Source organism: Blennius ocellaris (assembly GCF_963422515.1).
Source record: "Blennius ocellaris genome assembly, chromosome: 18".
Lineage (NCBI taxonomy): Eukaryota > Metazoa > Chordata > Actinopteri > Blenniiformes > Blenniidae > Blennius > Blennius ocellaris.
The window spans coordinates 15,010,426-15,023,874 of record NC_137667.1 but is presented as its reverse complement, the minus strand read 5'-3'; the positions used below and the strand labels follow the sequence as shown (position 1 = coordinate 15,023,874).

The 13,449-nt window shown below is 42.6% G+C and overlaps 1 protein-coding gene across 1 annotated transcript; it reads right to left on the bottom strand.

The window, feature by feature from the left end:
- Nucleotides 1-106: 106 nt before the first annotated feature.
- LOC308143353 (angiopoietin-related protein 7) lies at nt 107-3,398 on the bottom strand (the record flags this gene model as incomplete). Its single annotated transcript, XM_080514103.1, has 8 exons — nt 107-253; nt 325-520; nt 595-811; nt 1,296-1,433; nt 1,518-1,632; nt 1,713-1,832; nt 2,553-2,768; nt 3,243-3,398. The coding sequence occupies 8 exons, from the start codon at nt 3,396-3,398 to the stop codon at nt 107-109; spliced, it is 1,305 nt and encodes a 434-aa protein (XP_080370229.1).
- Nucleotides 3,399-13,449: the final 10,051 nt, after the last annotated feature.

Sequence of the window (13,449 nt, the reverse complement as noted above, 5' to 3'; positions counted from 1 at the left end):
TACAAAACTGTCCATTGAAACGTCCCGGAGTCGTCACGTGTTCCTATACACACTCTCGTATCCCTGCCAGTCTTTGTGCTCACACCGTTGTCATGGTGACGGTGGCTCAGGGTGACACGCGGCTCTGGAAGCTGCGCGGTCGGATCATCATCGTGACCTTACGCAGGGAGTAATAGTCGGAGTCTCTCCAGGAATACCAGACGATCCCGTCGGGACCCAGCGGCCCCAGCCCTCTCGGAGTGTAGTGGCCTCCCTGCAGGTCGAGAGGAAGAGTAAACACTCCTCCTGCGGCGAGGGAGTGAAGCGAAAGCCTGTGTGACTTACCCTGTAGTAGACGCCGTTGAGGTTGGCGTAGAAGCACTGGTTGTACCACCAGCCCCCGTGGGAGATCTCGGCACAGATGTTGCCGCTGTCCGGCGTGCTGAAGCCCTGCTTGTCGTGGTACCAGCTGAGCGAGTCCTGCACCGTGCCGCTGAAGCCCGCCACGTGGAGGCGGTACTGATGCTCCTCGTCCTCCACACTGAAGAACACAGGAGGAGCGCTCAGAAGATACAGCGTTCGGAGATTTACCGCGTCTTAACGCGAGCTTCACACCTGAAGCTCTGATAGAGGGCGTGTTTGTGCGTGTTGCTCCAGTCCTCCAGGTCGACGCGGAGGCTGTAGTCTCCCTGGGTGCTCAGGTCGTGTATGCGGTCGTTGCCCAGCCAGAACTCTGAATGCAGGTCCCCGAACCCTTCCCTGTAATCCCTCCAGTTGCGGTCAAAACTCACTGAGCCGTCAAGCCGCCGCTGGATTACAGTCCAGCCGCCACCTGAGGTAAAAGCGGGGAAAGAGAAGGAGTGAGCGCCACGTTCGGAGGGATTCCAGGACAGCGGTACTGGCCACTGTCATGCACGGCACTTTGGCCAACTCGTGCAAATTATTCATTGTCACACAATGCCATCAGTAAGGCTTCGACTAATTTCTGCAGGATGAAATCAAGCCTTGATTTGCTGCCACAGTCGGGGTGCAGAGAGCTATCTGTGTCTGCAGGCGATTGTTCTGGCAACGGACGCGTTGGATCCCACATAGTGCTGAACACTACATCACGGAGCCAGCGTTGGTCTTAGGACCGAGGAAGCTGAGGCAAATACCAAAAAAAATGAAGTCCAAAAACATTTGTGGAGGAAACAACCTTCTAAGCCATGTGGCAAACTGGTCTCACCACCTTACCACCTTTTTATTTCTGGTGTTATTTTTGGAACAACCCTCACTTTGTAACATGTAACATGTTATTGGTCAAGAATGTGACTCACCGTCAGTGTCCATGTCGCAGTAGACTTCGACAGGCACGCCTGCCAGCGATGGCACCACAGTGTACAGACCGGATCTTCTCACCCCATTGTAGTAGATAGAGGCACAGTCGATGGGACAGTTCCTCATGTGCTGCATCTCTGAGGGACGAACACCAGAGACCAGACTGAGCAGGAGGTGTTTGGCACCCTCTGCTGGGAGAGTTCACTCTGCTGGCTGAATACCTGGATGGAGGGCCTGCTGAGCGTTCAGGAGAGGGTTGGGGCGGACGATGTTGATTGAGCAACCCGGACTTCTCTTGACTTTATCGACGACGAGTGTCAAGTTGTGGAGCTGGTTCTGAACAAAAGAGCCACAGTGAGTGCAGGAAAGCTGCCAAAATGTAAATGTAGAGAGAGAGAGAGAGAGACCTGAAGTACCTGAAGGTCCAGGATCAGGGTTCCCTGTAGGTGCAGCAGTGTGGTGGCTTCGGCATAGTGCAACTCCAACTCGTGAAAGCGCTGCTCCAACGAGATGTTGAGGTGGATCTTCTCTGCACTCTGACACCACGCACAAAACGCAACGCAATGACAGTCAGATATCTCTACGGATAGAATGATCTCACGCCATCCTTTGTGTTTTGTGTGATGAAACCTATAACGTCGACAGACACCCTCGGGATAAACTGGGCAGCTACAAAACATTAAAGCCATACCGATCTATTCCGAGCTTGTAAACAGAGGATAAGACTAACTCCCATCACCTCAACCCCCCCAGGGCCTCCCTACGCTTATACACAACACACAAGCCCCTTCTCCTGTCCACCACCGGGCCACTGAGACTCTGTGTTGGTATAAGCTCACTGCCTGAGACCCATGAGGCAACACGTGGAAGAGGAGGACGCTAATCCTGTTAGTGACTAAGGTCAAGGACATGCTGGGTGGGGGGGAGGCCGGCCTGATGACCAAGCACAACATCACTGGACTATACAACACAAATGTTGCATGTATCCCGCTCCAGGAATATATGCGGTGGTAAAGAAAGCAACCGTCCTTTCAGATTTCTAGGAAAAGTTCCTTTCAAATCAAGTGGGGAAAGTTCAATTTGATCAAATGCCTTTAAAAGCAAAAAAACAGACCAAACCGATGTGGGTCGAGAAAAAAGAAGTCACATTATGAAGACTCAGCTGGTCTTCCAGGTAGGCTAAAGCAAATACTCAAAGCAGCTGAAAGGATTGCTGTTGACAGTTGACCCAGGTCCCGCTAAAGTCCAAACGTCACCTGCAGGTCCAGGACTTTGATGCGGTGCCTGTGGTTCCTCAGCTCCTCCTGCAGCTCGGAGATGGTTTCTTTCAGCACCACGATCTGCCGCTTCCGCTCCTCGTTCTCGTGCAGCCAGTAGGAAACCTCGTCCGTGCAGCGGAACATATCCGGGCACCGCCGCTCGTCCAGCTGAGGCAACGTGGCCACCAGCCGACACATCCCATTCTCCAACACCTGTCAAAAGGTGGATGAAGACATTCAGATTACTCATGTTCTGCTGGTTGTTTTACTCAACTGAGAAAATAATCATATATTTCAACAGCTTTGAAATAAAAAAAAAACTTCATGTTTCTGGTTTGTTCTCCATATTTTTTTGAGATATGAAGGCTTCAGTTTTGGAAGTTCAGTGTTTGACCATGCTTGCTGTAAGGCAACAATTTATACTACATGTAGTGGAAAGATCTTTCAACACTTCATAAGTGCTTTCTCTTCAAAACTCAAGGGAAACATGTAGGAGACGGGTGTCCATTTTATCACAGCGACATGACATCATATTTACTAAATATTTGAGACTTTAAGGTAAATTCTACATGCTCCGAGAGACACCGCTGTTTTAAACTTCCCTACAGACCAAATTAAAAAAAGGATCAGGTTTTGATCAATGGGGAAACGTGCTGCACGTTTGTTGTGTTTGTCTACAGCAGTCACCTGATTTGTGTACTCCCCACACTGGGAGCCGCCACCGTTCTGCGTCGTGGTCGTGTTCAGGTCGTCTGCTCTGGCCTCCGGGAGCAAGACGATGAGGAGGCAGAGCGCGGAGCAGACGCTCCAGCCCGGGGGGTTGCACGGGGACGGGAGAGACATTGCCGCCACCGTTGGTTAGTCTGTCCCTGCCTTGGCAGTGAAAGCAGGCGTGGGACACGGCAGCGTCTGCTTCACCACGTGAGGCCGTATCGACTCTCCCTATGGAGAACAGAAAACATTGCTCAATATTTCCTATTCACTTGGGCCAGCTCTACATGGTACACACACACACACACACACACATCCGTGCGCCCAGTCTTTTTTGGACACTTCTCGCTGCTTGGGTCTGGACGGCTCGGAGGGCATGGAGGTGATCCCCTCAGTCTATCACATTACTGTAATTTGTCCCGGGGTAATTCAATAAACGCTGACACACAAACGTGTGCACGTCAGCCGCCCTCTAAAGCCAGACTGAGGGTTTTGACAGATAGCGCTGATAAAATACAACAAATTCTATATAATTAAAACGAAGGGCCTCGTTCCGTTTGTTTCGGAGGAAAATGAAGCCGTTTGGATGTCAAATACTTTGAGGAGAAAAGTGAGGGACTTACCTCAGTCACACTCCCTCTTCTACCCCATTCCTGGCTCCTGTTGGGCCATGGGGTTCTCTCCATCTTCTTCTTCTCCCCGTCTTGTATCCCTGTCACTATCTTGTTCTTTCACCCTGCACGTCTCACGTTCATTGTCCCTCCGTCACTGCTCCTGCCTTGAGCTCTCTTTCCCTTGCTTTCCTCCTCAGTGGAGACATCTTAGTCCAATAATCCACCTCTAAGAGGATTCACTGCCTGAGGGACGCGCACACACACACACACACACACACACACACACACACACACACACACACACACACACACACACACACACACACACACACACACACACACACACACACACACACACACACACACACACACACACACACACACACACACAGGGAAGTGATTATGAAGTTATAGGTAAAAATGAGACCTTTATAGTGAGATCATGAAACCTTTGACTTTCATCTTCAAGAAGTAAGCATCTTTCAAACCTATTAGTTTTTTTCTATTTATGTCAGTTTCCGGTACCTCAAATTCACTGGATTTTGCTTGATGTTCTGTTAATTGAAAACAATATTTTAGGATCCCTTTTGCTGAAGCATCCCTTCTTCTTTGTTTGCAGTCCTGCAGTCACGGCGCAATTATGGTTGGTAACTATATTTTCTTTCATTTCAATTTGTCTTCTGCACATTAACATTACTTTATTTCCCCCCACAATATCGATATCTAATTAAATAAATTACTCAGTTTATTTGGGGTTCCCCCATTAAGAGCACTATAGAATGTTAGCAGGGGGGAAAAATGTATAAAATCCTTCACATAACCAACATGTAAAAATAATTGAAGTGAATGAATCCTCCCAATGACAAAACCTTGCTGTTTTAAACTAGTAGTACAAGAACACTATTTAAGAATTTGGTCGCTCTATCGACAACTTTTATTAATTTATCTTTTACCATGACCCAAATTACACAGTCTTATTAAAAAGAATAAACTGCTGATCGAAAACCCATTGTCTATTCCAACATGTAGCATGACAGTGCCCACCAATACATTTTTTTTTTTTTTGTAGACATTCTGCAAATCACACAAAAAACTGAATTCAAGCAAAGTGATGTGTGAGGAAAAGCGTGTATGAGCCCACATGGTGGCACCATGTCACAACTTAATTACTGGCTGGTCTTGACTGTGTCCTGACTTCCACCAGAGAAACAACATGAGCAACTATAACAACTCAAGGCTGCTAGAAGACAGGAAGTAAAACGATTTACTGCGAGTCAGCAGTAATATTCTGTGAAGGCAAATGTGACGTTTCAACTAAACAACGATACAGAATTCATGTGTCTTTTACTGGTGGTGGTGGAACCTGATAGTTTGGTGCCAGGACAATAAGTTTGACCATTCAGACATATTGAGGAATGAGTACTGCTTAAGTTGTCCTCTTAATATAATTGGATGTGGCCATTATTTATGATGGAAAAGAGAGAAACGCATTCACTTCTCGCCTCATATTACAGCGATTCATCACACAGCATTTATTCAATATTCTCACCGCTCTTCAGTGGCGAATACGAATATTTTGGCACACAGCTGAATTCAAACACGTTTGATAAATAGTAATTGTGTTCTTTGTTTATTCATATATTGCTGGAAAAATGTAACGTTGCACAGTGACTAAAACTATAGATCAGCATCAGAATCAATAGGTGCTGACTGTGTTGTAATAAAGTAAAATAAAGTGTATTAAATCACTATTGGGGGAAAAAAAAAAGGTTTTGTAATTCATCATATTCTTATTTTTTTTGTTGTTTAAACATGTGATAATGGAGTTTATGGGCAGCAGAGGTATGTTGGTTTGAAAGTCTCTAGATTTCAGAAGAGAGTTGAAATCTTTTCACACTGTTGCCACATTATCACTGTGAATATTTTCTTTCACGACTGTTTCATCTTCATGCGAGTGTGTCAGCAAACCCAACTGCATCTGAACCGGCGTCTCTGAATTCATCGACAACAAGTCATTCTGGCCTTATTTACCGTTTCTTAATAAATCACTTTAGGACAGAAACAGCATGTTGATACTGCCGAGACTTCATCTCGCTGAATTATTCATCATGTGGGAAAAAATAAAAAGAAGATTTGTCATGTTAAGTGGCTGTTTGCAGCTCGCTGACACGGAGCTAAAAGCTTCGGCTGCATGTTGTGATGGTTTGACAGGATGCAGAGCGAGTGGTGACGGTTTCAGAAGGAGGTGGGAGGAGAGGAGGTGGTGGGAGGTTTGTCACTATTTACGCACGGAACATGAGACACGTCTGGGACAACATGGTGATTTTTATTCGCCTCTGTACCTCAGATAAAACCTTTAGCATAACTACATGGATCACACTTATACATAAGTTGAACAAGAAAAAAAGTTATCTCTGGCAACTATTCCTACTAAAAATGGCAGTATTCCTGAAGACAATCATATATAAATGTACCAGTATGAATTACTCCGGAGCAAAAAGCTCAGTGATTTGATTGAGATCATAAAGACCGCTGCAATCAATAACAACATGGCACAATGTCACTACTGATTATGTGCTGCTCAGACGTGATTTAAAGCCTCATTCATATATCAAGAGTGTTTGCTGAGCTGATGCTTTAAATGAATTAAAGGATCATTTATTCAGTTCGTGCTCAACCTTATATTTCCCACCTGCATTGTCTGTGGTTGCGTTTGGTATATTGTAAAATATACACAGATAAATATTTCAAACGTCATATAAAGTGATACTGCAGGGTGATTTTCATGGTTTGTCCTGAAGCAGTTTTCTGTTCGATGCTGAAGCAGCCTGTGACCTTAAACTTGAAGCAAAGTCAGAAATTGCATACGTATTTTCTAATTAGTACTGAAATGTTTTTAATTCCTCGCATGTGTTGCTGAATGCATCTCTGGACTTCTGCTCGACCAACAGCGATACTGCACAATGATTTTGCTAAAAGATAATCAGCAGATAATGTGCACTTTCCTTTTTACCGTTAGTCCGTGTTCTTATTGAATTATTCTGTTTCTGGGATGAGCGTTTCAGAGAAATTCATCTTCGCCTCATATTTCAATCAGCGTTGACGTTTCAGAGTTTGTTTTCTCAATTTTTTTAATTTGAACATGGAAAAAAAATATATCGAATCACACCAATCAACTGAAATCAGCAAAGAGTGAACAAATGACAGAACAATATAATCTTGCTGCATGTCTGAAAAGGAGCAGGAAGAAGTATAACTTATTAAATCCCACATCTTCTCCATAAATATTGCAATTTTTCTTTTGCCTCTACCTATTTAATGATCAAATCATTTGAACATGTAAAAAGTATATTAAGACTAATTATTGGTCGAGTAGATATAAATAAATGACCTATATTTTGCTAGAATTCTGTAATAATATGTAATATAAAATAAACATGTCAAAGTATCATCATGATTATGAAAAGTTACTCTATATAAATAAATATAGTCTAAATATAGATACAACGAACACTTCTTTGCCACTTCTCAGTCACTGGTGGTGCTCTACAGCCGTAACCTTCCCTCCAGGGGACGGACCAAAGTGAATGTTGGGTCGGGGTTGGAGGTAATGAATTTCTCATGAGCTAAAATGGCAGCAGCTGCAAGCAGCATGATGATGTCGTACTGTAAAAGGGATTTAGCAATTGGCATAGTGCAAACTATCCGGCAGGGCTTTTATGGCTGCAGTGAGAAGTGTGCGTCAAATGAGCAACACTGAGATTCATTATGTTGTTTCCTTCCGTCTTTTTTATCACCATCATGATCAATTATAATACTTCTGCAAATAAAGATTAAAACGGCAATGAGGAATGGCCGTACTTTGTGCTTATTCTGACTGTATGCTGTGTATAGTGGCAATAAAAAAATACAAAAAAGGATATGTTCTCATAGACTCACATTCACTTTGCTTTCATAGAACAAGAATAAAGCTTTTCCGAGCGCTGAATGAGCCACAGCAGCTTGAACTCTAGAAGTCGATGACTCCTTCATTCCACCCTGCGAAAGGTGATTCATAAATTCAAGGAAAAGAGCTGTGGTTGACTTGACATTCACCGCGGAAAACATCAGCACCAGGTTCACAGGAGCGGAGCAGCAACAGTAGAATTCTGTGACTCAAATGTTAGTGATTTCAAAATGCTGACTGTACACATGTTTCTCTGGACAGATTTTCTTTTTACCTCTGGATCTATTGTTCTACCCCCACATTCATGGCGAGAACAGTATCAAACATACCTGTGTTAAAGATTAATTTCATTTAAACCCAGTCACATTCAGCTTCTTGGGGGGAAAACAGCCATTGTTGAGCCGTGGTAATGGTGGGAAGGTTTACAGGACATTCTTCATCCTGATCGATGGTCAGCACTGCTGAACTCACTCGTCCTTTATTTGGTTTTGTTTCGGATGAACAAACGTCCTCTGTTCACCTTCTGTCCTTTGAGTGCACAGAAATGTATAAATTCATGAGAACGTCAAGTTTTCAGGCAGAAAGATTTGTGCGGATTGTAGCAGGTTTTTGAACAAAGTATGAGTAAAGACCCAGACCAAGTGTTATTGAGAATTTTCTGTAGTTGACATATTTCTCCATATTGCTTGTTTTTTTTTTTCTCCATTTAAGATTCCAGTAGGGTCATTCCGTCATATTTTATGAATCTTTTTTTTTTTTTTTTTTCACAAAGACTTTTTACCTGCACATCCTTCAGCTTCATTAACAAGAATTTGCTCAGGTCTGGCCGTTTTTCCACAACAGACACTCCGATTCATCAGACTCACTGCAGTCTTGCTGAACCTCTTAGGCCTAAATGAAGTCTGAGGTAGAGACATTATTAAAACCTCCATGACCAACAAAAAGCCACAGATTCTGCTTCAGTCCTTCAAGGCAGCACTTTTGTCGAGAAGAAAAAACAAAACACAAGATTATTCATTGTGAACGATAGTCAAACTGAAGTCCTGATCTGGAACTCTGATTATAAAAAAAAAAGAATAAATTACCACTATGAAAATCACAAAACCATCAAACACGTGGAAGGATTTGTAAATGATGAACTTTTCTATTCAAAATATAATAACACACAATATGAAATCAGAAAACCTCAATAACTGGACACGAGAGGTGTGTGTGCTTGCTCGATAACAATCTAAATAGTTAATAATTAAGACTAACTTGAGCACTCAAGGCTGCCTCATTCAATTGCATGACTCTTGTCGGAGCCTCGAGGTCTTAGAAGAGACTCTACTTAATCGTAAGTATACAAGGGCTTTTTTTTTTTTGTCCCTTTGTCCTATTTGTCAGCGAAGGTGTTCAACATTGTGTGATTGAGAGGTTTTCAATGTCAGAACAGTGAGCATTGGAGTTTTTAATGAACAGAAGCACTTATTGCTGGAACCTTTATAATCCAGTCATAAAAAAACCCACTTGGTCTTACTTTTATTATTAAATACTGACAAGAGTGTCATCCACGAGTTAAGGATTATCTTTTTTATGTCAAGATGGCTTGAAAATACATCCCTGTTAAACATCTCTGCTGCTTCATGTCCTTAAACCAGGGCTGCATATGTCTCCGGATGATGTGCTTGACTTGACCTCCACCTCTCCGAACAGAGAGGATTGTGGGATATTGCATGTGTGAAAGACACTTGACACACTTGAATCTTTCTCGCCTGCTCTGTGTGTGTGTGTGTGTGTGTGTGTGTGTGTGTGTGTGTGTGTGTGTGTGTGTGTGTGTGTGTGTGTGTGTGTGTGTGTGTGTGTGTGTGTGTGTGTGTGTGTGTGTGTGTGTGTGTGTGTCACCGAAGCGTGACACAGGATTTGCCTACCGTAAAGTACCTGGGCAAAGCAAATCAGACGTTTTCACACTGAAGCGCCATTTACTGTCACCCTGACTGTGTCATGTCTATTTACAGAAAAAAAAAAAAAACATTATTTTTCCAAGTTACCAAGGTGAGTTGGTACACAAAAACAAGGTGATTTTCTGTGCAGACACACTGTACATCCAGCATGAACAAGAAGTGAATGTGTTGAATTATTGAAGCGTCTATAGGCGACTCAACACAACCCCGGTTTAAAAGACGTCAGAAGCCCCAGACGTGAACTGATTGCCGTTTTCAATGTTTGAAATCTATATTTCTGAAGCCACTTTGAAAAAAATGTCTAGAAATTGCACAGAAGAAACAAATATTGGAAGCAATCGATTCACAAAAGAGGCTTTTGTACGGCCCCATTTTGAATAAATTGACTTTGGAAAGTCTGAGCTTTGAAGATGGATTTAATCTACGTCCCCTATAATTTCAAGCCTGCTGAGTTATATGGCAAAATGTGTGGCTATTTGAAAGAGATATTGTATACCAGTTTGCTTCAATGCTTTAAGTCTTATTTTAACTCAAGCGCAGCACTGTAACTTTTCTGTTTTTAATCCTTTTAATCTTCTTTATCCTTAAATTTTAATGACTTCTTTTAATGGTTTTAAAAACGTGTTTTCATCTGCTGTTTTAATGTATTTGTGAAGCACCTTGAATCACCTTGTTGTTGAAATGTGCAATATAAATAAACTTGACTTGACTACAATGAACAAAAATGTCTGCAAAGGTAACACAAGCTGGAGTCGAGGCCATGGCACTCGTTTTTAGTTTCGATGGGAACGCTGATTTGCGAGTATAAATGTACAAATGCAAAAATGTTGAGTTTTATTCCAAGTCACAAAAGCCAACTTGTGCATTAAAATTGGAGCGCATCGAAAAAGTCAAAAGGTGGTTAAAAGTATGTAGAATATTTGCCTTCTGACAGACGCCACAACTAATGGACACAATCATTCTTAAGCAACCTTATATTTGTATTTTGTCATTAACTTGTGTTTTTGTCTAAACACTGTTGAAGGTTACTGATGCCGTTATGTCTACATGTCCTCGGGCTGTTGAGTGAAAAAAAAGCACGGCCGTCCACAAAGTATTCACAAGCAGCTGCAGGTGACTCGATGTGATGGCTGGACAATGGCACACGGCGAATGCAATCTGGATCACAAAGTCATACAGCAATTCTTATCTAATAGAAGCAAAGGTTACGTCTGACTTCAGGCTACTTCAGGGTTTCGCTAACAAATCTCGAATGGGGAAGTCGCAACGTGTTCGAGGCTTAATTTGTTGAATACGAAATCTCCATAAAGAGGAACCATTGAGCACAGGGCAAGACATCTGCAGTCTTTATTCGCAATATGTGGCCACTTTCTATCAGGATGAAGTGATGAATGAATGTTTTATGAATGTCTAGTTTCTTTGTTCCTCGCTTCGCCTCTTGACGGTGACGTAAAATAGATTTAAGATTTAAAGAAAAGGATGGTGGTTTACTTCCCTCATCCACAAAGACTCCTTTATTGGCTGCTTGCTGATTCGTGCCCTGATTGCCAAGAGAAAATGAGGCTGTGTCCCTCACCCCATCACACCTCACCTCACACCACACCTTACCACATCACACATCACATCGCACCTCACCACATCACACCTCACCTCACACCACACCACACCTCACACCACATCGCACCTCACCACATCACATCGCACCTCACCACATCACACCTCACCACACCACACCACATCACACCTCACCTCATCACACCACATCACACCTCACCACACCACATCACACCTCACCTCATCACACCTCACCACATCACACCTCACCACATCCCACCACACCTCACCACATCACACCTCACCACATCACACCTCACCACATCCCACCACACCTCACCACATCCCACCTCACCACATCACACCTCACCACATCCCACCACATCACACCTCACCACACCTCACCCCATCACACCGCACATCACACCTCACCACGCCACAGAAATGCATTAAATGCCTTATTGTGCATTTGTGTAATTATTATCTTTCCTTGTACTTGTAGCATAATCGCTGCCTCTAATCTCTCACCGACTTTCAAGTTTCTCGAATCGCTTGAATAAAATCTAGTTGACGGTGTTCGGATGTTATCCAAACACCTTCAGTGTGACCCAGTTAAATAGTTTTATGTAATCAAGTGTCAAGTAATTGCATGTATTGTCAATGACATTGCTAATCGCGCTGAAAGTGTCATAATCACACATCAGTGTTTTTCACACAGGATTACAGCAGCTGCATTAGCGGCAACAGACTCTCTACAGGCTAATTAGGACAGCATTGTGAGTGGAGAAAAAAAAAAAAAATCAGACGACGGCTTTTCAAACCTGATGAAATATATTCAGAGTGACCAGCCGGCATTTTCGGGTTCGTACAGTGGCTTTTCAAGCAACTCACACACAGGAAATGATGTGGATTATTTTCACAAAAGAATACAAAAAGTATTATACAGATAATATATATCGGTTTGGACACAACAGAATGTGTCCAATCAAGTTTTAAACACCCAACGAATCTGCAGCCCTCAAAACAAATAAACAGTAAAACACAACCATCTATGCGATTGGACTCATTCTCAATTTACACACTTCATTAATTTCATGAATGTAAAGGGAGGGAATAATTACTCATGACTACAACAAGTCAGCAGATGTAGTGATGGAAGCTGAAGTAGTTCCTCAACAGAGCGTTGTGTTATTCTCTCTCCTCTTAAACAAACTGTTGTTGTCCGACTGTGTCTCTGAATCAGGGGCTGAAACATGCTTTATACTATTGATCACATTTTAACCATCAGTTTAGTCGTGTTCCTTCTAATTTTTTTTTTTTTTTTTTTAATGAATGTAGACTTAATATGACAATAAGTGACTGACACATTAACACACAAACACTTCTACAACTGACACAGAGTCCACAATTCCCCTCACAAGGTTATTTTTGGATAGCAGGACATTTTTCATTCACATTCGATTAAATTGAACATCAATCATCGGTCACTGGCAAACTTTGGCCCGGCCATTTTGACAAATTGTCTGTGTGAAGATTTGACAAGTCTGCTACAGTACATGCAATACAGCATAACATGACTTAATCAATACTAACTCCAATGACATAATTTTCTATCACATTGAGTTATATGTTTAGGTTAAACACGGAGCCGTCAGACTATTCAGACACCTCTATTAATCGCAGTCAGGAAAGATTCACCTCAGCAATCTGAAAAATTGTTGTCTTGTTGCGGTTACAGCACGACTGAATTACATTTTTGTAACGTCATCAAGCCACGAACAGAAACATCCTCACCATTTAATTACCATTTTTTTGCAAATTGTGTGCCGATTAAAAATGCTCTTATGTGCAGCCCAGCTTCAGAAGTAGAAAAATAAGTGGACTTCTGTGTTTCTTATGCCAAACAATCCACATTTGATTGTTTTGGCTCAGAGTGTAGTTTTCCTCTGTGCTGAAAGCTGCAAGCAACAAGCATACAACCGGTTGTAATTGAGATATAAATCTGATTTGTGTTTAATGACACACTTTGGCCCGAACATGACGCAGTACAAACAAGAAATCGGTTTAGAAACCCATTGAGGTGATCTGACCAAGACATCGGCTGTGAGTGTTCACAAATGCAATAC